Source organism: Schistocerca nitens, chromosome 4 (assembly GCF_023898315.1).
Source record: "Schistocerca nitens isolate TAMUIC-IGC-003100 chromosome 4, iqSchNite1.1, whole genome shotgun sequence".
Taxonomy (NCBI): Eukaryota; Metazoa; Arthropoda; class Insecta; order Orthoptera; family Acrididae; genus Schistocerca; species Schistocerca nitens.
Window position 1 is genome coordinate 448,003,915 of NC_064617.1, and position 25,977 is coordinate 448,029,891.

General features: G+C 39.2%; 1 protein-coding gene across 1 annotated transcript in view; it reads right to left on the minus strand.

Annotated features, from left to right (window-relative positions):
* Positions 1-990: 990 nt before the first annotated feature.
* LOC126251478 (mitochondrial ornithine transporter 1-like) overlaps positions 991-25,977 on the minus strand; it is an 89,181-nt gene continuing 64,194 nt past the window's right edge. The window contains exon 7 of the mRNA XM_049951925.1: positions 991-2,441. Coding sequence (XP_049807882.1) covers positions 2,323-2,441 — 119 coding nt within the window. The 3' untranslated portion in view covers positions 991-2,322. The remainder of the gene's footprint in view (positions 2,442-25,977) is intronic.

Here is a 25,977-nt window from a genome sequence, read left to right on the forward strand (position 1 = left end):
TAGTTTACAAATTGAGTGCAAATTTGATGATTTTTGTAAAAAATACAAAAAATGGGTACTTTTAGCCCCCTTTTACAAAAAAAAGTATCATCTGCACTATTTTGAACCATTTTTATTAGAAAAGACATATTTTAAACCACCTAAAAAGCTAGATTTGGCTTTGCAATGTCCTAAAAAACAACAAGAAAATGGAGGCGCTGTGAAAATATGGCCATATTCCACAGGCATTCGCATTATATCTGACATTTTAATTATATTTTACAGTTGCTTGTTAATGTCTGGGGAATGTAATATCAGAAGTCCTAATGAAGAGGAAGTGGACCAGAGTAAAAACACTCCAATCAAAACAGCCATCTATTGAAGAAGTGAAAAAAAGAAAAAAAAAATGGAGTTCACCAAACCATCATTACCTCCTCAAACATCAGTGTTTGCACCTAAAATCCCTCAATTTTGGTTCACTGGAAGACAAGCTTATTACCCTAATGAATTTTGATGAAAATTATTCATTTATCATTCAGGGTGCACTGCAATGTTCCCACTAGGAAAATGTCAAGCAACAGTCCATTCATTTGTCATCTATTTTCAGCAATATCAGAAGGTGGAATCTAAAAGTTTGACATTGTCAGTGACTGAATGTGACATAGCACAATTACTGTGCATGTTTTTATCAATGAATTGATCAAAAATGTAAAAACACAGTTTGCTCAAATATCCACATCCATTATTTCAGCGATGGCTCCAGTTTCTAGATCACATGGCATGGAATGATTCTTTTATGTTAATCAATGAAAACCAACATCGAATATGTAAAGACAAAATTGAATGTAATTACCTGAATATGTGCATAACCACAAAACTGGCCATGTTTTGAAATAAACCATGTTCAGTTGTGACTGACAATACATTTTCTTCAATATTACCCATTAAAGGAAGCCATGGAATCAACCACATCCATTATAGAGAAAGTGAACAAAATATAAAAGGCGCATAGAATTATTGAACAATGTTTATTAAATAATAAGACACAAATACATCTTCTAAAATTATAACATTGTTCTCCTTCCAATTATAGATGCCAATAAGGGTAAAGGGGTGCTTGCACGTTTCTTTGTAGTAACGTAATGAACATGGTTTTCATGATACTTACCTAAAACGTGAACAGATTTTGACCTACTGAAAATAAAAGTTCTTGGGCTCTTGTAAAGAGGCACATATGTTATCAGACTTGTTTATCACATTTGCTTATTTCTATCCACAGGTTTGTCAAATAAGCTCGTACACGTAGAAACAACTTTGTCAATTAATATCACTTTTAAAGCAGATGTTGTTTGTGTCATTAAGTATTTTGACACTAGTGGGAATGCCTACCAATGCAAGTGTTTCTTGCATTGACTTTAGTAGACTGTTGATTTTTTTTTCTCAACCTCTTCCTGCATAATATATGATTGGGAAAGACACAACACCTCTACCATTTTGGTAAACTGCCAGTGCCATTTTGTTTTTAATTCTTAATCAAAGTTTCAATTGCTGTGGAAACTCATAATACATGAGATAAACTGTACTTAAACTCCTTTTTGCTAAACGTGTGCGGTGAAACATCATCACAAACAATGTCTGCCACCTTATCAAATTTGACACCAATCAACAATTCTCTCAAACATACTCTATGTTCCAAAAAAACGGTTCAAACAGCATGGTACATGGTCTAAATTTGACAGACATCTTTTTTCTGGACCCATCAATTTAGCTCATTCAATACACTTTGGCTCTTAAAAGTCAAAGAATCCAGTTAACAAAATGCATGGTCTTGTATTGATCTGTACAGTAAACTAGGTTAACCCAAAGTATGAATCACACAGGCTTATGTACTGTTACTGAATAGGATGCATAAGTATTTGTAATTTGTTTTATTATAGACTTAACCTTGATTTCCCACTTTTTGACAAATGATTCATAGCCAGCCATCTGTCTTAAATACAAACAAACTTACATTGTAAGTTTATGGAAATTATACAAAAGAATTCTACAAAGGCATTATGAGCGCATACCTTACATCCACATAGCTCTGCCATACTGGGTGAATGATTCCAATGCTCATCACATTTCCTTATGAAAAATGTTGTCTTTAAAATATAGTTATTTATATTTTCACAAAAAGTAACAAAATGATGCCCACATATTATTCAAAAGTTAACTGTCCTAGGTGAGTTTGTGGATTTACATGCTCTTTGTGTTGGCTAATATATTACTATTATCCACATTACAGTACTTTTGCACAATTTATGCATTCTAGTGCAGCATAATCATTTCTATTTAAATAATTCAGTCAGTAAAATGGTGCATGAGTTTCTTACTATTCTCATACACAAGGAACAATGTTGCAGTGGCAGGAATTGTACGGACAACAGTTGGTCGAAGGCCATTGTAGAGTGCATATGGACCTGGCAAACACAAAACATCATATTATTAGTTATATCTGAAATAATATCAAATACAGTTCCATCATAATTAATTGTTTGATACAAAGGGAAAATTTTCAATGAATAAATTTCAAGAAGTAATGTTCTTATTGTAAATATCTAACATCGATCTGAAGAGAGCATAAGCCTAATAATTAATTTCTCAATTTATAATGAACTGCTATGGTGACCATGGTCTGGGGGGAGGAGTAGTGTCTTTGATTGCTAAGGACATGATAAATTTGCATTTGTGATAATTGCGAATATAGATGTGATTTCTGCCTCAAAATGCAAATATGCAAACTTACCTAATGAATGCTATTTCACAGTGAATTTATCCAGATGAATTATTTTATCATCGATAGTATGAAACAGCTTTATTTTCTGCATGTAAATATTGAAAATGTAACCAAATTTTGGTTACTGGTATTGTACATCATTTCATTGGTGAAGCTCAATTTAGAAAGAAAATATGTGTAAGAAAATGTATGCAAAATGAAGTGCATGAACGCAACAACTTTTCAGCACACTCAATGCTCTCATGCCACATCAACTGTGGGGTGATTGAGTGGTCTCTAGAAGATACATGCCGGTATGGCAACGTTGGACTGAGGGTGAGACCTAGTGTCTTAGGACAATGAAACATGTATGTTTGTCTGATAGCTAAAGTTCAATGGTGTGTACAATGTGGACAATTAATGTGGCAGTTTTAGGTGATGGGTGTTTTGAACTGTGGTTGCATCAAATACCATTATAGGTTGGGCCTAAAGTACCTGGTTTACGATCCTGCCAATATCAGCAAGGAATTTCAAGGTAGCGATTACCGAATGCTTTGTGTTGTGTGTTACTGATTGTTTTCTTTTCTTATTCTGAAATGAGAGAAAATATTTATCCTCATCCATTGCAGAGTTCAATTATGACCATCATGACACAAGAATGTAACAGTGATCCCTGAGACCATTCATCAACTCTGTTTTGCAGAAACACAGATTACAAGTGTGTCCTGCAAGAGGGAGATGGGCCTTGTTTCCCTGCACCATCCCTCTCTCCCCTGGCAGTCATATTTCCAGGCTGTTTAGACTCATGGCAGACTGTCAGTTTATAGTATCTGTACTCTGCACTACAATGACTGGATAACAAATCTTGTCAAGGTATTTTTACCATGCTGAAAGTCTTCCCCTAACATGTGAATACAGTTATTTTTATTCTGCTTCTGTGCTAGAGGCATCCATCCATGATCAGACTTATTTTTCAAATTTGCTCTTGTATGTCCAAGGATTTGTCAAACAAGCCCCATACATTTTTCAATATGTGTATCAATTTAACTTCATTTTTCACGCAGATGCTGTTTGCGTATACTGCTTTTAGACACTTATGGGAATGCCTACAACTGCAGGTGTGCTTAAAGAAGAAGAAGAAGAAGAAGAAGAAGAAGAAGAAAGCAAGATGCTGGTCTGAAAATGGCTTAAAATGAGAGATAAATATTCACAGGATAAACCTGTTAAAAGAAATGTTACATTCCGAACCTGATGATTACAACAAATTTTTTCCGACTGGACAATTAAACTTTTAATAACTTGTTTAGAGTTACTTTGCCCTCACACTGAGAAAGAAGACACAATATGTGAAAATTCATTCTCTTCTACTTGGTCCTCCAATTAAATTTCATTAAAATACTGCAATTTGAGATCATATAAACTACATCATCCATGGGAACTGGAGAACCTCAATTCTTTCATTTTATTGCACTCCTGCTTGTATGTTATGCACAGAATATTGATTTGCTTCTGAGCCTCTTCCTGTGTAATATGTGGCAGGGAAAGATGTGACACCTCTACTGTGCTGTAATTGCTAGTGCTGTTTTGCCTTTATCGTTGATCATAGTTTCCATAGTTATGGAAGCACACCCTATAGTAAGATAAAATGTAATAAAACTCTTTTTCACTAACCAAATGTGGTGAAACATTAACACAAACAATGTCCATCATCTTGTCAAATTTACCATCAATCAAAACTTCTCTCAGTTACATAAAACATGCTCTATGTTTGACAAACACATTAGCCAGCACTGTACACAGTCAAATATTTGTCCAACATAGTAAAGTTTGACAGGCTGTTTGATCGTGGATGGGGGCCGTAAGTACCTTGTCAGGTTCTACTCTAGTGTTGTCAAATGCGAGTCACACAGCTAGAAATACCTACAAAAGGTCAAAAACAACATTCTGTAGATTTTGCAGTTATGAATAGGCTGGGAAAAGAAAAATAATGATGAGAAATGCCTCAGATCAGAGAAACACTCTGTTCGCCAGTGGTCAAATGCTGCAGCTTCTCAACAGAAACAATCATTTGTTGAAAGTCTAAATTAAAGCAAAAGAAGAAAACAAGCAGATATCATTTCAGGTAAAAAATTGTTGAATATTTTGCAACACCAGTTTTTTAACAGCCAATTTTTAACCATTAAGGCTTTGTCTTCAAGCATATAGTGTGACAACCTTTTAATTTGTGCATTTGACCATTTACAAATAAATAGTAGATGCAAATTTCACCAAAAATAGAAGCAAGTTTTGCCAAAACTAGAGGCTACATTTTCAACTCCCTACCGGTTACTAATCAAAATGTTCTGGGTATCTCGGTCAGTCCCATCCACTGCTTAACTTTTGAATAAATAGGAAGGGTGTTCAATAAGTAATGCAACACATTTATTTCTCAGCCAGTTTCGGTTGAAAAAATGTGGCATTTGTTGTGGGACATCGTGGTTCCATCAGGTGGTGATGGTGCTAGACATAGTCTTCAAAAAGGTGTCTGTACAGGAAGTGCATTCCAAGCAGACAGCTGTCATTGAGTTTCTTTTGGCAGAAAACCAGAGCATCATAGATATTCATAGACACTTGTAGGATGTCAACAGGGACCTGTCAGTGAACAAAAGTGTGGTGAACTGTTAGGCAAGTTATCTATTATCATTGCAGCAAGGTCACGCAAACCTGTGTGACCTCCTGTGAGTTGGCTAACCACACACAGCTGTGACTCATGCAATGTTGGAATGTGCGGATACCTCACTGGTCAACTGGACATCCCTGTTGGAAATGCTGATGCACTCATCCACCAGTTGGGGTACTCTAAGTGTCTGCCTGTTGCGTTCCTCGCCACCTAACGAAAGAGCTTCCATGTGTTTGGGCCAATGAAGGATGCACTTTGCGGGAAGTAGGACATGGGTGTTGGGGAGTTCATTGACTGCAGCAAGACGGCTCTGACATCCAATAGAGTGGTACAATGTGGGCATACAGGCGCTCCCAATAAGGTGGCATAATGCTATCACACTGAACAGAGATTATGTTGAAAAATAGCGTTTTGAAGCCAAAGGAATAAGGAATGACATGGTGTAGTGGAGTCTTGAATAAAACTAACCTGCTTTCAGAAAAAAGTGTTGCATTACTTATTAAACAGCCCACATATAATCAGGAATGGTGACCAAAACCTGGCATAATAAGTTAAGTAAGTCACCACTGTTTTGCCAATGGCATTGTCAAAAAAGGCAGAAGCATGGACAGAGTTTGGGGCACCCTCTTGCCCTCAGTGTGGGAAACAATCCCTAAAAGATAGACAGGATGTAAAGGCAATGAAAACCATTGTGTGTATCCATAGGACAAGTTGCCTGTAATTGGAAAAGTTTCATGAAGATTCTGGATTAGCCCCTCATTCAGATTGCTGGAGGGGGACTATCAAGGGGAAAGTAACAATGAGAGAGTGAAATGTCAGAAGTCTGATTATGGTTGGGAAGTTAGAAAATCTTAAAAAAGAAATCCAAGGCTCAGTCTATATACAGCAGGGATCAGATAAGTGAAATGGAAAGAAGATAAGGGTTTCTAGTTGGACAAATAAAGGGTAATACCAGCAGCAAATGGAATGTAAAGGGAGTAGGATTTGTTGTGCATAATTCAATGATAGGTTTGTTCTTATCAGAATCAACAGCACACTAATGCCAACAACAATAGTTCAGGTGTACATGCCGATGTGAAAAGAGAGTATAAAAGGACACTGAATGAGTAGTACAGGAAGATGAAAATCTAATATTCACAGGGAATTGGAACACTATGATAGGAAAGGAAATGATGATGGTGTTACAGGAGATTATACGGTCAGCAATAGGAATGACAAGAAGAATAACTAATAGAGTTTTGCAGTAAACTTAAGCTACTAACAGTAAATACATTGTTCAAAAATCACAAGATGAGAAGGTATTCTTGAAAAAAGCCTGGCGGCATGGGAAGACCCAAGGTGGGTTACACGGTGGTGAGACAGAGATTCTAAATCATATATTGTAAAGTGAGGCACACCCAATGCAAACCAAATGTAGTAATGATGAAGAGTAGGCTGAAGTTTAATTTTACCAGAAGAATCAATGTGGAAAGAAGAGGATACTGAAGTACTGAGGAGAGATGATGTGTGTTGGAAGTTCTCTAAGGCTGTAGATATTGCATTAATGAATACCACAGGTTTCAGTTCAGTTGAAGAGAAACAGACATTGCTAAAATCGCCAATCATAGAAGCTGAACTGACAAACATAGGTACAGAGTAGGTGACTGTGAAGAAACCTTGGGTGACAGAAGAAAGACTTCAATTGAACAATGGAAGAAGGAAGTGTAAAAATGGTTAAGCAAAGGCAGAACTACATCAATATAAGCCACTTAGGAATGAAATAAATAGGAAGTGCAGGGAAGCTAAGACAAAATGGCTGCAGGAAAAATGTGAAGAAATAGAAAAAGAAATGGTCATTGCTAGGACAGATTCAACATACAAGGTCTGTTCAAAAAATTCCAGAACATTCGTAGTTTGATGCTAGTGATGTGTTGGGGAGAAATACGGTTGGTATCTCTGTACACACCTGTGTTTAATGAGTAACTGCTAGAAGTTTCATTGTTGTACAAAGGGCGCTCAAAAAGTTTTGCAAAGTCGCCATTAAAAAAAATGTGAAGAAATAGAAAAAGAAATGGTCATTGCTAGGACAGATTCAACATACAAGGTCTGTTCAAAAAATTCCAGAACATTTGTAGTTTCATGCCAGAGAAATACAGTTGGTATCTCTGTAAACACCTGTGTTTACTGTGTAACTGCCAGAAGTTTCATTGTTCTACAAAGGGCGCTCAAAAAGTCTTGCAAAGTCATAATTATTTTTTTTATTTTTTGCAGGAGGAGAATGAAATTTTTTGTGAACATACTTGGAACATTTAGCTATAAGTTGGTGTATAAAAGTATTTTTTTTTATTTACAGGTGAGCTATAATGGACCGTGAAGTAGATGTCAGGTTGCGACAATGGTCAGTGATGGATTTCCTCTTCAAGACCAGCGATGACTCTGCCACATCAATTCACAGTAGGTTGCTCCCTATTTATGAGAAGGACACAGTGGATCACAGCAGTATCCAGCGGTGGTTGTAGAAGTTTAAAGAATGTGATTTCTCTCTACCGGACAATCCACGATGCGGTAGACCAATGACAGCAGTGAGTGATGTGAATAAGGAGACCATTGAGGAAATCATCCAAAATGACAGATGTGTGATGACATGACAGCTTGCTGAAGTGACTTGTTGGTCATTGGGTAGTGAGGTATCAGGGTCAGCTCATCAGACTACACCATGACAATGCCAAACCCCATACAGCCCTTATGACGCAGGAGAAAATCAGGAAAATGGGTTGGAAAATTGTTCCTCATCCTCCTTACAGTCTGGACTTGGCTCCATCTGATTTTTACCTCTTTGGTCGTCTGAAGACCCACCTGTGTGGTAAAACATTTCCTGTGTCAAGTGATGGTGTAAAAGTCAATCCCCAGAATTTTACCAAAGTTCATTTATATCATGGAAAGAACGTTGGGCCAAATGTGTCACAGCTGATGGAGAGGCTACATTGAGTAGGGTCAATGTATAGCTAAATGTTCCAAGTATGTTAACAAAAAATTTCATTCTCCTCCAGAATAAAAAAATTAGAGACAACCGTGCAGAACTTTTTGAATGGCCTTTGTATGTCTGTTAGTTCTTGTTCAGTGCTGTACTGAGTAGAACACAGTTTGCAAATTTTGAGCTGACAAAATTAGAGGAGCTATGTGTCTGCATTAAATTTTGCGTGAAACTCAAGAAAACCGTTTCAGGGACTCACCAAATGCTGCAGGAAGCCTACAGTGATTGTACTTAAGCCTTAATTGGTGTTATGAATGATTCACATGGTTTAAAAATGGCCAGATGGAAGTTAAAGATGACCCTCATTCAGGATGCCCTTCAGTGTCTATTAGCAACGCCCATGTCAGGAATGTCAACCAAACTGTGTGTGCTAATTGAAGACTGACTGAGAGACTGCAGAAGAAATTAACATTTCAGTTGTATCATGTCATGATATCCTCAAGCAGCATCTTTGAATGCATCATGTTACTGCCATGTTCATCCCACAGCTCATGAATCAAGACCAGAAAGACCTTTGCATCACAATCTGTGAAGAACTTTAGGATTTCACAAATGAGAACGAGACGTTCCTAAGAGAATCACAACTGGTGATGAGACTTGGGTCTATGGTTACGATGTTGAGACCAAGGTTCAATCTTCTCAAGAGGTTCATGAATGGTTGTCCAAGACCAAAAGAGTCTCGTTAGGTCAGGACAAATGTCAAAGCGATGCTGATAGTTTTCTTTGACTTTATAGGGTTAGTTCATCATGAAAAACAACCTTTAGTGAAACTGAAGGCAAGCGTGTTAGCAGTATGAGTTCAAGAGGAATCCCACTGCTAAATATAGAAGACAGAGTGGTTTGGTAGAAGGAATACTTTGAAGGTCCATATGAGAAGGAGGAGAAACTCCCTGTTGATGCGATAGAAGAAGAAATGGAAGTTGATTTGGAAGGCATACAAGATACACCATTACAGTCAGAGTTTGACAGAGCTTTGGAAAACTTGGGATCAAATAAGGCACAGATAACATTTCTTTGGAATATCTAAAATCATTGGAAGAAGTGACAACCAACAACTATTGTTGGTGTGTACACTCTATGAGACTGGGGACATACCATCAAACTTTTGTCAGAATATCAAATATACAGTTCCAAAGATACAAACAGCAGATGGGTGCGAGAGTTAGCAACACGGTCAGCTTAACAGTTCATATGCTCCCAATAACAATTTATAGAAGAATGTAAAAGAAAATTGAGTCTCTCTTAGGTAATTATCAGTTTGGCTTTAGGGACAGTAAAGGCACCAGAGAGGCAGTCTGACTTTACACCTCATAATGGAGGCAAGACTTAAGAAAAATCAAGACACCTTCAGATAGTATTTGTTGACCTACAAAAAGCATTCGACAGTATAAAATGGTGCAACATGTTCGAAATTCTTAGAAAAATAGGTGTCACCTATAGGGCAAGATGGATAATCTATACTACTATTATATTACTATATAAAGATAAGTCGTAGTTTAACATTGTTACCAAAAATCTCAAAAAACTTTTTGAGCGGTTTACTTCAGGTTTTTACATGATACTCTAACAGACATTCGAACAGACACAGGCTACAATTTTTAAATATATATATATGGTAATCAGTCTGTACCATATAGCGGAGATGCTGTGTCGCATATAGGCACAACAAAAAGACGTCACAAATATAGCTTTTGGCCAGTAAGGCCTTCGTCAAAATTGGATGAAAAACACACAGTCTCAGGCAACTGAGGCCACACTGTGACCAGCAGCACCAGTGCATGATAGGAGTGGCAACTGGGTGGGGGTAAGGAGAAGGATGTGGTGTGGAGGGGGAGGGATAGTAGGTTAGGGGGGCAGAAAGTGACATGCTGGGGGGGGGGGTGCACACAGCGGTAAGGTGGGGAGGTGGGGGGGAGGGGGTGGGTGGATAGCGGAAAAGGAGAGAAGTGAAAAGACTGGGTGCGATGGGGGAATGAGGGCTGTTTAGTGATGGAACGGGATCACAGAAGGGGCTGGATGGGAAAGGACAATGACTAATGAAGGTTGAGGCCAGGAGGGTTATGGGAATGTAAGATATATTGCATGGAAAGTTCCCACCTGTGCAGTTCAGAAAAGCTGGTGTTGGTGGGAAGGATCCATAGGTTGTGAAGCAGTCATTGAAATGAAGAATGTCATGTTTGGCAGCGTGCTCAGCAACAATGTGGTCCACTTGTTTCTTGGCCACAGTTTGTCAGTGGCCATTCATGCGGACAGACAGCTTATTGGTTGTCATGCCCACATAGAATGCAGCATAGTGATTGCAGCTTAGCTTGTAGATCACATGACTAGTTTCACAGGTAGCCCTGCCTTTGTTGGGGTAGGTGATGTTTGTGACTGTACTGGAGTAGGTGGTGGTGGAGGATGTATAGGACAGGTCTTTCATGTAGGTCTATTACAGGGGTATGAGCCATGAGGTAAGGGGTTGGGAGCAGGGGTTGTGTAGAGATGGATGAATATATTGTGTAGGTTTGGTGGACGGCAGCATACCACTGTGGGAGGGGTGGGAAGGACAGTGGACACGACATTTCTCATTTCAGGGCAGGACGAGAGGTAGTCAAAACCCTGTCAGAGAATGTAATTCATTTGCTCCAGTCCTGGATGGTACTGAGTTACAAGGGTAATGCCTCTCTGTGGCCGGACGGTGGGACTTTGTGAGGTGGTGGGAGACTGGAAAGATAAGGCTGGGAGATATGTTTTTGTACAAGGTTGGGAGGATGATTACAGTTTGTGAAGGCTTCAGTGAGAGCCTCACTATATTTCAAGAGGGACTGCATGTCACTGCAGATGCGATGACCGTTGGCTAGGCTGTATGGAGGGATCCTGCCCTACGCTCTTTCCACCTCGTCCCTGTGTGCTCCCCAACAGCATGTCACCTTCTGCCACCCCTACCCACTATCCCTCCCCCTCCCTGCCCCATCCTCCTCCTTACCCCCACCCAATCACCACTCCCATCATGCACTGATGCTTCTGCTCGCAGTGTGGTCTCAGTTGCCTGAGACTGCAGTCATATGTGTGTGAGTTGTGTTTGCATGCATGCATATGCGTGTGCATGTGTGAGAGAGAGAGTGTGTGTGTGTGTGTGTGTGTGTGTGTGTGTGTGTGTGTGTGTGTGTGTGTGTGTGTGTGTGTGTGTGTGTGTGTGTGTGTGTGTATGTGTGTGTATGTGTATGTGCGCGCGCCTTTGTCATCTAATTTTGACAAAGGCCTTACTGGCTGAAAGCTATATTTGTGACAGCCTTTTTGTTGTGGCTGTCTGAGACTCAGCATCTCCGCTATACGGTGAGTAGCAACTTTTCTTTTCACAATATTGTTACATTCCATTTTGAATTTTCCTTTGTCATAAGTATGTATGTACACTAAATAGCTGGGCAAGGCAAATCTCATAAAGTTCTTCAATGATTTTTTTCAAAATTTTGCATGTTACTTCAATAAACATTCAGATGGTCATATGCTACATATCTTTAATATTCATGGTATATAAATATATCAGCTACATAACGGTGAAACTTAGTTAGCAAAAAACTCAAAATGTTCCTTACTGATTTACTTCCAATTTTTATGCGGTAGACTAATAAACATTTGGTCGGATGTAAATTACATACTATATAAAGGGAGAAGTTGTTAGCAAAAAATCTCAAAAAAATTTTGAGCAGTATGTATGTCTGATTAAAAAAAAAAAAAATCGTCTTGTCAGTACACATGTTCCAGATGTATATTTGTATTTTCAGCACCTATGAATATTTAGTTTATTGTTGACAGTCGAAACGGTTATATGTTTTTTCGAGTGATCAGTGAATTTTTAATTGTGGGAAAGGTGGATCAAAGAATTTGCATTAAATTTTGCTTGATGTATGGAATAAAGTGCAGCACTGCATTTGAAATGTTGACTGTGGCTTTTGGCAAATCTATTATAAGTAAGACAAGTGTTTATGAGTGACATAAACATTTCAAAGAGGACCCAAAGACGTTGAAGACGATCACTCCCCTGGATGCCCTAGCACAATTACTGTTTACGATGTGGAAGAAGTAAAGAAAATGGTTCTGGAAAATTGCCAAATCACCATCAGAGAGGTTGCTGATGATGTCAGCATATCCTCTGGCTCCTCCCAAGCAACTTTTTTTTGGATGTTTTGGGCATGAAATATATAGCATTGAAGTTTGATTTGAAATTGTTGAATTTAGACCATAAACAATGTCATGTAGACATCATTCAGGACTTGTTGAATGAAGCCAACAATGATCCAGAGCTTATAAAGAAGGCTATAACAGGTGACAAAACAAGGGCATACAGGTATGGTGTGGAAACCAAGAGCCAATCATCCAAGGATAGTGCATCATGAGTTTCTGCCTTATGGTCATATAGAAGTTACGTGCCATTTGCATGAAACAACCAGAACAAAAGTACTCATGGAAATTGCGTCATGATAATTCTCCTGCTCACACCTCAATGCTTGTCCATGATTTTTTGGTAAAAAAAACAAAACCATTGTGTTGACATAGCCAACATATTCGCTGGATGTGACTTCTTTCAGTTCCCGAGGATGAAGAGAACTGTAAAAGAATGTTATTTTGCCACCATCGATGATGACAAAAACAGAATTGCTGGAGGAGCTGAACACCGTAATGAAAAGTGAGTCCCAGAAGGCCTTCCAAAATTGGAAAAAGCTCTGGCACGAATGTAATATATCTGTGGGGTACAACTTTGTATGGGACAAAGTTGAAGTTGATGAATAAAAATAAATAAAGATTCTTTAAAAAAAATAATAGTAAGTGTATACATGAAATGTTGTTAGCAAAAATCTTGAAAAGTTTTTGACCAATTCACTTCACTTTTTTACACAATATTCTAACAAACATTTGGACAGACATAGGCTATATATTTTTTTAATATATGTAGGTATATCTATACCACAATATACAGACAAGGCATTGTTTAATTTTGTTACCAAAAAATCTTGAAAACTCCTTGACCGATCCAATTAAGATTTTTATACAATGTTCTACTAAATGTCCAGATGGACTAGGCAACATACTTTTTGAAATATATAAGGTATATAAATAGATGTATAATGTGTAAAGGGGAACCATTGTTAGCAAAACCCTTGAAAGTTCTTGACCAAATCACTTCAAATTTTTATAAATTTCTCAAACAAACATTCAACAAAGCACAGGCTACGTATTTAACTATGGTATAAGGGCATTTAAATCCTTAGAAAAATTCTCTCTCTATGAACATTCTTTCTTCATATATACAGAGCTATTCAAAAAGGAGGAACAGGTTTCAAACATTTATTGCTTCCAAACTACAAAAGATAGAAATACAATTCCAACATTCCTGAAAAGAGGAAAGTTCAAATTTTTATGCATTCAATGCGAGTGCCACATGTTACACATCAAATATCAAAACAGTGCCTCATTTCTTGCCACACACAATGCAGCTGAATTCATAGCTTCAACAATGCGATGTCGCAGACTTTCAGGAGTGTCAGACATAGGGGGACATAAGTCACAAAGTTTGAGGTCTGGAGTCCTGGGAGGCCACCAGCACTAAGGTTCGTTTTCTGCTCCTCCTCTTGCAATCCAACATCCTGGAATGGTGTCATTCGTGTAACGCTGGACATGTTTAAAGAATTACGTTAAGTACGTCTGACATGTGTCAAGACATCAGGGAATAACTTCCATGGAAGTAGAGGGGGACGTAGAGGGTAAAAATGATAATGAAAGAGATTGGAACGTATCAAGCAAATAATTAAGACACCGGGTGCAATTGCTACTGTGACAGAGAGTTTGGCTCAGGATAGAAAGTCATGCCAAGCTGCATCAAACCAGTCAGGTGCTTAATAACCCAAAAAAATTCTTTATAAGGCACTGCTCTTGATTCATCACACAAGCTGTTCACATGGATAAAAATTAATTATTTCAAGATGTACATTTTTGTTTAGATTTTATCACATGCACCTGCTACCTGTCCCTCCCAGCAGTCAACCACTGTTCCCAACCCTCCCTCCTGCTCCCTGCCTCCTTTACAGCTGGAAAAATGTAGCTATATAGTTGTTTATGTTTGTATCTGAGAAAGAGAGAGAGAGAGAGAGAGAGAGAGAGAGAGAGAGAGAGAGAGAGAGAGAGAGACTATATAGTTGTCTGAAAAAGGGTTTATATAAAAGCTAGTAAAGTATTCTGTCTAGTTTATATGGCTTTCTACGAGTCAGCTCTTCCACTATTCAGTGAATTGTTACCTTTACTTCTTCTCCTGAAATAACATATGTAACATATTTTTCCTAACATTGTAGGACTTTGACAGTTTTTAAAAGGATCTATGCCAAACGCATCAGCCACCACAGGAGGAAAAATATTTAATTACTTGCATTATTCACATAGTATTGTTCAATGAATGTTGGCAGTTTTTGGAGACAGATACTGTTTCCTTCCAAAAATTTAAACAAATGAAAATGCTGAAAAATAAATAATTATTTTGACAGTCTTAACACACTTACTGAATATGGAAAGCACACAAACATGTTGTCTTTTGTGAGCTCTATCAAAAAGAAGAAATTGCAAGATAAAAAGTTCCTGCTACTACACACTGGATGAATCAGCTAAGCCACTCATAATCATTTGACGTGATTATTTCTTTCAATAATTAAATTATAAATATTCACACAAGGAAGAATAACAAAAGAATATAATTCCAACCAAAAATAAAACAGGAGGAGGCTAAAAGAACAAATAGTAAATACAAAAACATTCACTGTTACCAAATGGGCAAGCACATAAAAGGCAGGCAAATTATTCCCTCCACAGTGCCAATAACAGCTGGGATTTAACCACGCTCATTGTTCTGTATGTGTGACTGTTACATCTTGTCTCAGCACAGACTGTCATGTGGTGAATGGAGGAGAATACACATAAACACATAGCACACAAAAATTTCTTTTGAAGCTTTGCAATTCTTCAGTAATGAACTGTCAAAACAAACCATGTTCCTTTGTCATGTTTGATAGTGTCAGTATATTTGAGTTCGGAGCTATCTTACCATGTTCCTTTGTCATGTTTGATAGTACCAGTATGCTATCTTACTAGCTTAGGTGCTTTGACAGTATTGTGTGATACACTGCCAAAAATTTCTTCCTGTAGCCATGCTGTTTGGCTGGATAGCATCTGGGTGATCATTGTGTGCAAACCTTGTTTAAAAGATACATGCAATCTCAACAGAATCAATGACAACTTCTCTACCCACTGTTCTGTGATGTGGCATCTGATCATAGGTTTCAAGTGACACTGTGACCCCCCCCCCCCCCCCAAGGTACAGTTTCCATTTACATGATAGGTGTGTTATCAAATGTATTTTGTTACCAGTATCAGTATCAGGAACAAACTTGATTATAACTGTGTTCCTACACCAATGGTTCACTCAAAACATGAGATCCATCCTCTTACAAAAATCTTTGTTAGAGTAACTTCTGTAAGCACTGGCACTGGGAAATTTCCATCCAACAACTAATATTGGTCCATTGATGTCAAACAATAAAGATTTTCTTTGGATAGTGGCAATGGACCCATAAGGTGCAAGTGCACATGTTCAAATTTCTGGCTGGCTGATGTGTCTTGATGATGCAGATAAAGTTGTACCATAAGTACAATGACATTGGAGGAATATCTGTGGAGAGGTAACACTAACATATGGTTCCTGCAGAGGGGCAGCAGATTTTTCAGTAGTTGCAGGAGTAACAGCCAAGAGCACTGACTAGTAACACACCATTAATCAACTTGGCCTTGCTATTTTGGTATTATGAATGGCTGAAAGCAAGGGGAAACTGGACCTATTATGTTCTCTGATGACATGCAGCTCTATTGTGTGATTTCATGATGAGTACTTAAAATCATATGTAGATTATTCAGGAGCAGAACTAATAATGAATAAGAAAAAAGTGGATTTGCTACTACGAATACCATATTGAACACATTATCATAGCCAAAACAGACAAAGCCAAGACCAACCACAGAAGTACAAGTATACAGTATATGCCTACTAACTCCAAAGATCTTGAAGAGAATGAAAAAAATATATGAAGAAAAAAATGTTTGAAGAGATAAAAGAAATAATTAGATACATTCAGCAAGATGAAAATTTAATTGTGAAATCTGATAGTAAGAAAATGAAAAGAAGGAAAAACAGCAGGATATCATAGACTGGGTGACAGGAACTGACAGGGAAACTGTCTGGTAGAATTTTACACAGAGCACAATTTAATCATTGAAAACACATCATTTATGTGGATAGTTTGTTGGTCATTTAGAACTCTAGTGTTAGGTGGGAAATAGAGCCCCTCAGGGAAATAGCAGGAAGGTTGGGAAAGAATATCAGTGTGCACTTGCTGGGAGGTCTCATCCAAGATGTGAAAGAGGCTCCCCTGGCCAATACCGAATAAAACGGGGGCAACCAGCTGCAAGCAGCACTTCACATTGCGTCATACGCAGAAAATATCAAGATCCTTTGATTTGGAGTCAAGTGGAAGGTATAAACCAGAGGATCAGAATATTCTGCATTTTTCTCAGAAGCGAATTTCTCAACCTCTACTATCAGGCAGAAAATTGTACATTCCCTCTCCCTCCCCCTCCCCCCCCCCCCTTCCAATAGATCAGGTATGCACTTCATGCAGGATGTAGCTACTAGAAGAGTACAATACATATGATGAGCACACGGGAATTTTTTTTAATCAGAGGAACCCCTCTTTAGGGACAAGATGAACTGCCTCATGAAAACAAAGAGGGATCAGCAACATTACTGTCAGAGGCTAACTTTTGCCCTTGCAGACTGGAAATATAATATTAGCAAACTGCAGGAGTATCTATGGTAAGGTCTAAAAGTTAGTATTCTTTACAAAAAAATAGCACTGTCCACATAGCATTAGCATAAAAATTATTCAGAAGTAAATAAAAATGAAATTCTAAATACAAATTGGAGCATATATGGAAAGGACTCCAATAGTGGCAGCATATCTACTGTCATAAAGAACTCTACGGGGTCTAGTGAAGTTATAAAAAAATCCAAAAGTAAAACACTCTAGTTAAAGTTTAGCATCAAAGGTGGATCAAACGTGGTAATTGGATGCTTTTTAGACCACCTGCCTCTGGAGCCATACTGACATAGTGCTTCAGAGAAACTTCGAAAATATCCTAATCATGCCTTTGCTATAGGTGGAGACTTCAGTTTACTAGCTATAGAATAGGAGTCATGTAATTAAAAGTGATATTAGAGTGCAGGACTACATGAGATTGTTTGAATGCTTTATCTGAAAACTACTTTGAGCAGAGAGGCAACCTCCTGATAATTAATAGACCCAAGTTTTTCAAATCAGTTAATGTAGAGGAGGCATTAGTGATCAAGATCATTATAGTATCATTGATTGCAAGTGTTAAAAGGACTGTTAAAAAAGGTAAGACAATGTTTTTGTTTAACAAGTGTGAAAGCAAACAAACTGCAAAGTTTGGTTAGTCAACATCAAATATTTAGCCCTGAGGACAAAGATGTGGATCAAAAATGGATGAAATTCAGAAGTATTGTGCAAAATGCCTTAGACCAGTATGTGCTGAGCAAGGTTATGAATGATCATAAAGACCCTTGAACCAATAGCCATGTTATAAAGTTGCTACAAAAGCAAAGAGAGCTTCACCACAGAATGTAAGTGAAGTCAGAGTTCAGTTCACAAGCAAAAGCTGAACACAACAAAATAACCATAAGGAGAACAATGCAAGAAGTGATCAATGAATTCAAAAGTAAAATTTTGACAACAGATCTGACTAAAAATCAAAAGACATTTTGGTCTTGTGTGAAGTCAGTAAATGGATCGAAATCATCTATTCAGTCACTCAGTGACCATAATGGTATTGGACTGGAAGAGGACAGAAAGAAGGCCAAAATACTAAATTCAGTATTCTGAAATAGTTTCACTGTGAAAGACTCTGATGTGGTTCCTCTTTTCAGTCAGCTCACAACTGCCTGTCAATTAAAATTTCAGGCTTCTGGGCCAGAGATGCCTGTGAGATTTTGAGACAGTGCAAATAAATTTGATCCCCTTCTAAAAGTAGTATATCGTAGGTCACTGGAACAATGATGAGGACCAAGTGATCGGGAAAAAACACAAGTCATTCCCATTTTCTAGAAGGGTAGTCAAACTGATGGACATAATTATAGGCCTATATCACTGATATCAATCAGTCACATATTAATGGAACATGTTCCGTGCTCACACTTTATGACATTTCTGGACAGCAAAAATTTGTTCTATAAACAAAACCATCATTGATTCTGCAAACAAAGATCTTCCAAAACACAGCATTGTATTGTTCATCCATGTGCCATAGGGACTCAGGTTGATGCCATGTTCCTTGACTTCTAGGTGACTACAGTTATGCACTGTCATTTAGTTAGCAAACTACTAAGTATCAGATCAGATTTGTGACTGGATTCAGGACTTTATAAGAGATATAACTCAATATGTTATTTGTAATGGGATGAAATCAACAGAGGTAAAGGTAAAAGTAGGCACCCCCCAAAGGACTGTTTACAGCATATACAGGGTGCCCCAAGAGGACATAAATATTCAGTGATATGAGAAGAATGATCATTCGAAGTAAAAAATGGCTAGTAAACATTCTAAGATGCATACCAAGAATGTGCTTCACAGTAACAAAGATGAACAAGTGCTCTAGCTTTTAAGGTATGCACTGTAGAGCCCATGTTTACTGGACTTTTGTTTCCATGTTTTAATACATACTACGAACTCTAAAAACATGGAAAGTAAAAATATTGGGTAGAAGTCATTTGTTTCACAGTATATAAGATGAAGAAGTGTCATATCTCTTAAGGTATGCATTTTAGAACTCGTGTTTACTAAACTTCTGCTTTGAATGATCATTCCTGCCATACGGCTGAGAACTGATCAGTCCTCTTGGGACTACCTGTATAAATGATTTAGTGGATAACATTGGAAGCTCTACAATGCTGTTTTCTTTAGTAAAGTTGGTAACACAGTAACCCCAGAAGACTCCCAAACTGCAGAATGGCCTGCAAAGGGTTGATGATTGGTGCAGGGACTGGTAGTTGACCGTGAACATAAGTAAATCTACTACATTGCTTGTAAATAGAAGAAGAGATCCATTAGTGATTATGCTATTGATGTAAAATCGCTGGAAACTCTAAGAACCATATTATACCTAGGAGTAACTGTACAGAGTGACCTAAAGTGGAATTACATAAAATAAATTGTGGGAAAAGCACGTGTCAGGCTGAGATTCATTGGAAGAATCTTAATGAAACATAGCTGTGGCTAACAAAACATCTGTTCAGCCAATTCTTGAGTATTATCAGGATCTTTATTGGAAGAGATAAAGAAGATACAATGAAGAGTGGCACATCTTGTCATCAGGATAATTTAGCAAGCATGAGAGCATTACAATTGATGTTCTACAAACTCCAGTGGCAGTCGCTACAAGAGAAGGGCTGTGCATCACAGAGAAAGTTACTGTTGAAATTCTGAGAGTGCACATATGTCTGGTGAAATGAGTGCTACGAAAAAATCTGAGAAATCAGAATTCATATGGAAGTTTATCGCAGTCATGCTTCCCAAGCACCAACCACAAATGAAAAAGAGAAGGAGGAAACTGATAGTGGTACCAGAGGTACCCTTTGCTACATGCCACAATGTAGTTTTTAAAGTATGAATGTAGGAGTAGCTGTAGATTTAAGGATCATACAAGAAAGGTGTCAACATGGAAGAGACGCTGAGACCTAATTTTTCAACAAGATGTTACTAAACTGTCCAATATTGACATATTATGAACCATTTGATATTTTCATGTGCATAAATTAAACATTACTTTTTTTGGTTTGTTATATTCAGCAAATAAATAATAATATGTCAAAGAATAATTATAATGAGATAATTTCAATGTTCAGGATTTGAAAACACATTTTTGTATCATTCATTTGCAGAAACCCAACAGCAACAGACACAATTATACATGTCACATCGAATCACTCACAAAATTCTAAACTAGCAGCTTTCTAACTCATGATATGCAGACTGACTAAAGTCCAACTCAGCAAAGAAAACTATGACAAAGAATTAGAAACAATACAACACACAGCCAAAACTACAAGTATAACACCCACATAATAAAAACTGAACAATAAACGCAAGACAAAACTAAAGAAAAATGAAAATAAACAGAGGATGCAAGCACCACAAAGCTCCACAAACACTACAGTGCACACGAACATAAATACCCATGACATGTTTAACATAAAGAAATGGTATACTTTGACAAACACAAATCAACACAGAGGATAGCAAAGATACTGAAGAAATGAGGATTCCACATGGCATTCACAACAAGGAATGCTACCAGTCACATTTACAAATGCCAAAAGTAAAACCAAACAAATACCAAGGGGCTGGTATACACCAGTAATAATGTCAGTAGTGTGAATCAGTGTACCTGGGAATGGCTGGCAGAAATGTCAAAACTAGATACAAAGAGCACATAAGAACTCTAAACATGAGAACAGTCAATTTGTCTTTCCTGAATACCCAATAGAGCATATAAAATCAAACAATGGAAAATTTAGGATGGGATGTAACAATATAATCAACAGTTGCTACTCGCCATACAGCAGAGATGCTGAGTCGCAGATAGGCACAACAAAAAGACTTTCACAATTAAAGTCTTCAGCCACTGGCCTTCATCAACAGTAGACACATATACGCACGTGCACATGCACATGCACGCACGCATGCATGCGCGCACGCACTCACACACACACACACACACACACACACACACACACACACACACACACACACACACACACACACACACACAAATGCAACTCTCACACAAGACTGCAGTCTCAAGCAATTGAAATCACACTGCGAGCAGGAGCACCTGTGCGTGATGGGAGTAGCGACTGGGTGGGGGTAAGGAGGATGCTGGGGTGGGGAGGGGGAGGGATAGTATGGTGGGAGTGGCAGACAGTAAAGTGCTGCAGGTTAGACGGAGGGAGGGGAGAGGTCAGGGGGGGGGGGAAGCAAGTAGAGGAAAAGGAGAGAAATAAAAAGACTGGGTGTGGTGGTGGAATGACGACTGTGCAGTGCTGGAACAGGAACAGGGATGAATGGGTGAGGACCGTAATTAACAAAGGTTGAGACCAGGAGGGTAAAGGGAATGTAGAATGTAAGGGTAAGTTCCCACCTGCGTAATTCAGAAAAGCTGGTGTTAGAGGGAAGCATCCATATGGCACAGGCTGTGAAGCGGTCATTGAAATGAAGGATATCATGTTTGACAGCGTGTTCAGCAACAGGGTGATCTACTTGCTTCTTAGCCACAGCTTGTTGGTGGCCATTAATGCAGACAGACAGCTTGTTGGTTGTTATGCCTACGTAGAATGCAGCACAGTGCTTGCAACTTAGCTTTTAGACCACGACTGGTTTCACAGGTAGCCCTGCCTTTGATGGAATAGGTTATGTTAGTGACCAGACTGGAGTAGGTGGTCGTGGGAGGTCTATTGCAGGGGTACGAGCCATGAGATAAGGGATTGGGGGCAGGGGTTGTGTAAGGATGGACAGGTGTATTGTGTAGGTTTGGTGGATGGCAGAATACCACTGTGGGAGTGGTGGGAACGATAGTGGACAAGACATTTCTCATTTCAGGGCACAATGAGAGGTAACTGATACCCTGGCGGAGAATGTAATTCAGTTACTCCAGTCCTGGGTGGTACTGAGTTACAAGGGGAATGCTTCTCTGTGGCCGAACGGTGGGACTTTGGGAGGTGGTGGGAGACTGGAAAGGTAAGGCACGGGAGATTTGTTTTTGTACAAGGTTGGGAGGATAATTACAACCAGTGAAGGCTTCAATGAGAGCCCTGGTATATTTTGAGAGGGACTGCTCATCACTGCAGATGCAATGAACATGGGTGGCTAGGCTGCATGGAAGGGAGTTCTCAGTATGGAATGGGTGGCAGCTGTCAAAGTGGAGGTATTGCTAGTGGTTAGTAGGTTTGATATGGACAAAGGTACTGATGTAGCCATCTTTGAGGAGGAGGTCAACTTCTAGGAAGGTGGCTTGTTGGATTGAGTAGGACCAGGTGAAGCAACTGGGGGAGAAGTTGTTGCGGTTCTGGAGAAATGTGGATAGGGTGCCCTCACCTTCAATCCAGATAGCAAAGATGTCATCAATGAATGTGAACCAGGTGAGGGTTTTAGGATTCTGGATCTTTAGGAAGGATTCCTCTAGATGGCCCATGAATAGGTTGATAGGATGGTGCCTTGTGGGTGCCAATAACTGTACCCGAGATTTGTTTGTAGATAATGCCTTCAAAGGAGAAGTAATTGTGGGTGAGGATACAATTGGTCATGGCAACCAGGAAGGAGGTTGTTGGTTTGGAATCTGTCGGGCACTGGGAAAGGTACTGTTCAGTAGTGATAAGGCCATGGGCATTAGGAATGTTAGTGTCCAGGGAAGTGGCATCAACAGTGACAAGCAGGGCACCATGTTGTAAAGGGACAGGAACTGTGGAGGAGTCGGTGGAAGAAATGGTTGGTATCTTTCATAGAGGAGGGTAGGTTCCGGGTAATAGGTTGAAACTACTGGTCTACAAGAACAGAGACTCTCTCAGTGAGGGCACAGTAACTGGCCACAATGGAGTGTCCTGGCTGGTTAGGTTTATGGACTTTAGGAAGCATGTAGAAGGTAGGAGTGCAGGGAGTGGTAGGGGTGAGTAGAGAGATGGACTCCGGGAAGAGGTTCTGGAATGGGCCTACGGATTTCAGTAGTGACTGGAGGTCCTGCTGGATTAGTGGAATGGGGTCACTGTGGCAAGGTTTGTAGCTGAAAGTATCTGACAGTTGGCTGAGTCCTTCTGCCAGGTAATCCTTATGGTTCAAAACAACAGTGGTGGAGCCTTTGTCTGCATGTAGGATTATAAGGTCAGGATCAGTTTTTAGATGGTGGACTGCAGTTCTTTCTGCAGATCAAAGGTTAGTCTGTATGCTAAGGGATTCTGGGTATGATGGTCAGGCAAGGTTCGAAGTTAAGAAATTCTGTAAAGTTAACAGGGGGTGGTTTGGGGGCAGTGGGGGGTGAATCACATTTGGATGTAGGAGTAAACTGAGTTAGGCAAGGTTCAGTGTTGGTCTTTGGTTGAGTCTGTTTGGTAGGGTTGGTGGCGAAAAAGTGTTTCTGCTGTAGGAACCAGGAGAAGGAGAGAAGGTCTTTAACAAGTCCTGCATGATTGAATTTGGGAGTTACATTCTATCATGGATTTTTCATTGTTTAATATAACGAACAGATTAGTTGCTACTAACATATAGCGGAGATGCTGAGTCGCAGAAAAGCACAACAAAAAGATTGTCTCACAATTAACTTTTGACCAACAAGGCCTTTGTCAAAATTAGACAACATACACACAAGTACACACATCATGCAAATGCAACTCACGCACAGTTGCATTTGCATGAGTGTGTGTGTGTGTGTGTCTACTTTGGCAAATCCCTTATTGGCTGGAAGCTAATTGTGAGACAGTTCTTTTATTGTTTCTTTCGGTGAATCAGCATCTCCATTATATGGTGAGTAGCAACTATCCTTTCCATAATATTGTAATAAAGCATGTACATGAACGAGCTAACACAGATAAGAATATGAAAACTTTTGGGATGAACAATCACAACAGAAAATTTTTTGAAAAGATAAAGAGTCTTGGCTGCGAAACAGCTTTAATATTTTATATTATGCTACTAACATATTTTGTCTTATTTAAGCACAACAGGTGTTAAACATATAGGCTGCCATCCAGGCAAAAGTCTTAGCAGGCAAACGCCACTGTGCTAAGACATTCATACGGATGACAGCCTATGTGTTTAACACTTGTTATGCCAGCCAATCTGAAGATGCCTTAAACAAGGCAAAATACATTAGTGGCAGAATATAAAATAATAAAGCCTATTTTGCAACCAAAACTGTTTATCTCTTCAAAACATTTATCAATGGTTTCTGTATCATCTTGGCATGAACTGGAGAAAGTACTACAACAGAAAGCTCCTAACACCGCAGGAAAACTTTCACATACTGGTAGGAGGATCCCTTCCAATTGACATGAAAGTAATGAACGACCAAATCAATATAAGTAACAATCCATCAATCATGTTAGCCACTACCACAATAACAAATGCAGATGTAGAACATAACCAGACTATACAGGGTGGATAAAAATGTCACGAAATTTTAACCCTGGTTAGCTGATGCCAGTAGGAACCAAAATTACTAATATTGTGTAGGTTAACAATGCACCGTATTTAAACTATGGAAACTTGGCGCCACGCGCTCCGATTGTCCATGGGATTGCCCTGTTGCCGTTCGTCAGTTGAGGGGCAGCACTATGGTTGTCAGTTCACACATACAAACATTCCTTGCACCCTCACTGCCCCAATGTGATACGCACATGTGTCAAATAGGTCTTGCTGTTTGTGTCCACCTCATGTCAGAGCCATTCACATGTAAGCTTCGCTTCGGAGCACACACATGTCACCTGCGATTTAGTCATACAGTAAGCATGATGACACAGTATTTGTTTGAAGAACAATGAGATATAGTTTTTGTTTATAGACTAGCTGACAGTAATGTGCATGAAGCTCGATGGTTGTATGAGGAATGGTGCCCAGCAAGACACCACCCACGCCTGTAAATGTTTACAGCAATTCACCTGTGACTTGGCAAAACAGACCCATTAGCGGGATATGATGGTGATGCTGGAAGACCTTGAACATGATGGGATGCTGCATTTGAAGAGACTGTTCTCGAGCATTTCAAGGAAGCACCTACGACAAGTACCTGAGCAGTTGGACTCAACATGGGGGACACTCATCAGTTAGTCTGGGAGGTTTTGAGGAGTGACAGCCAGCATCCACTTAGTTTCCACCCTGTCCATGACCTATATCCTGTAGTGGACTATGAACACAGGCTAGGGCTTTGCTGGTGGTTTCTGCGACGTGTTGGATGGGATTCCGACTTCCTCACCATTATGTTGTTTACTGACAAATGCACCTTCCATTGGGATGGCCTTTAAAACACTCGAAATGTTCATTACTGGGCAAGGGGAAATCCTCATGTCACGTATATCCATGGACACCAGGAATGATTTTCGCTCAACATTTGGGCAGGCAGAGTGGGTGGCCATCTGATTGGGTCGGTCCGCCTACCTCCTCGACTTACCAGAGCAAATTATCTCCACTTTTTGTAAGAAACACTACCCGGCCTGCTGGAACATGTTCACCTGGACATACAGTTATGCATGTTGTTGCAGCATGATGGGGCACCCGCAAATAACAGTTTACTGTGCGCGGATATTTAAATGAACTCTTTGACAGCCAGGTAATTGGTAGAGGTGCTTGTAGGGCATGACCCCCGCGATCACAGACCTCATGCCACCAGACTTTTTCCTGTGGGGATTCTACAAGGTTCTAATTCACCCAC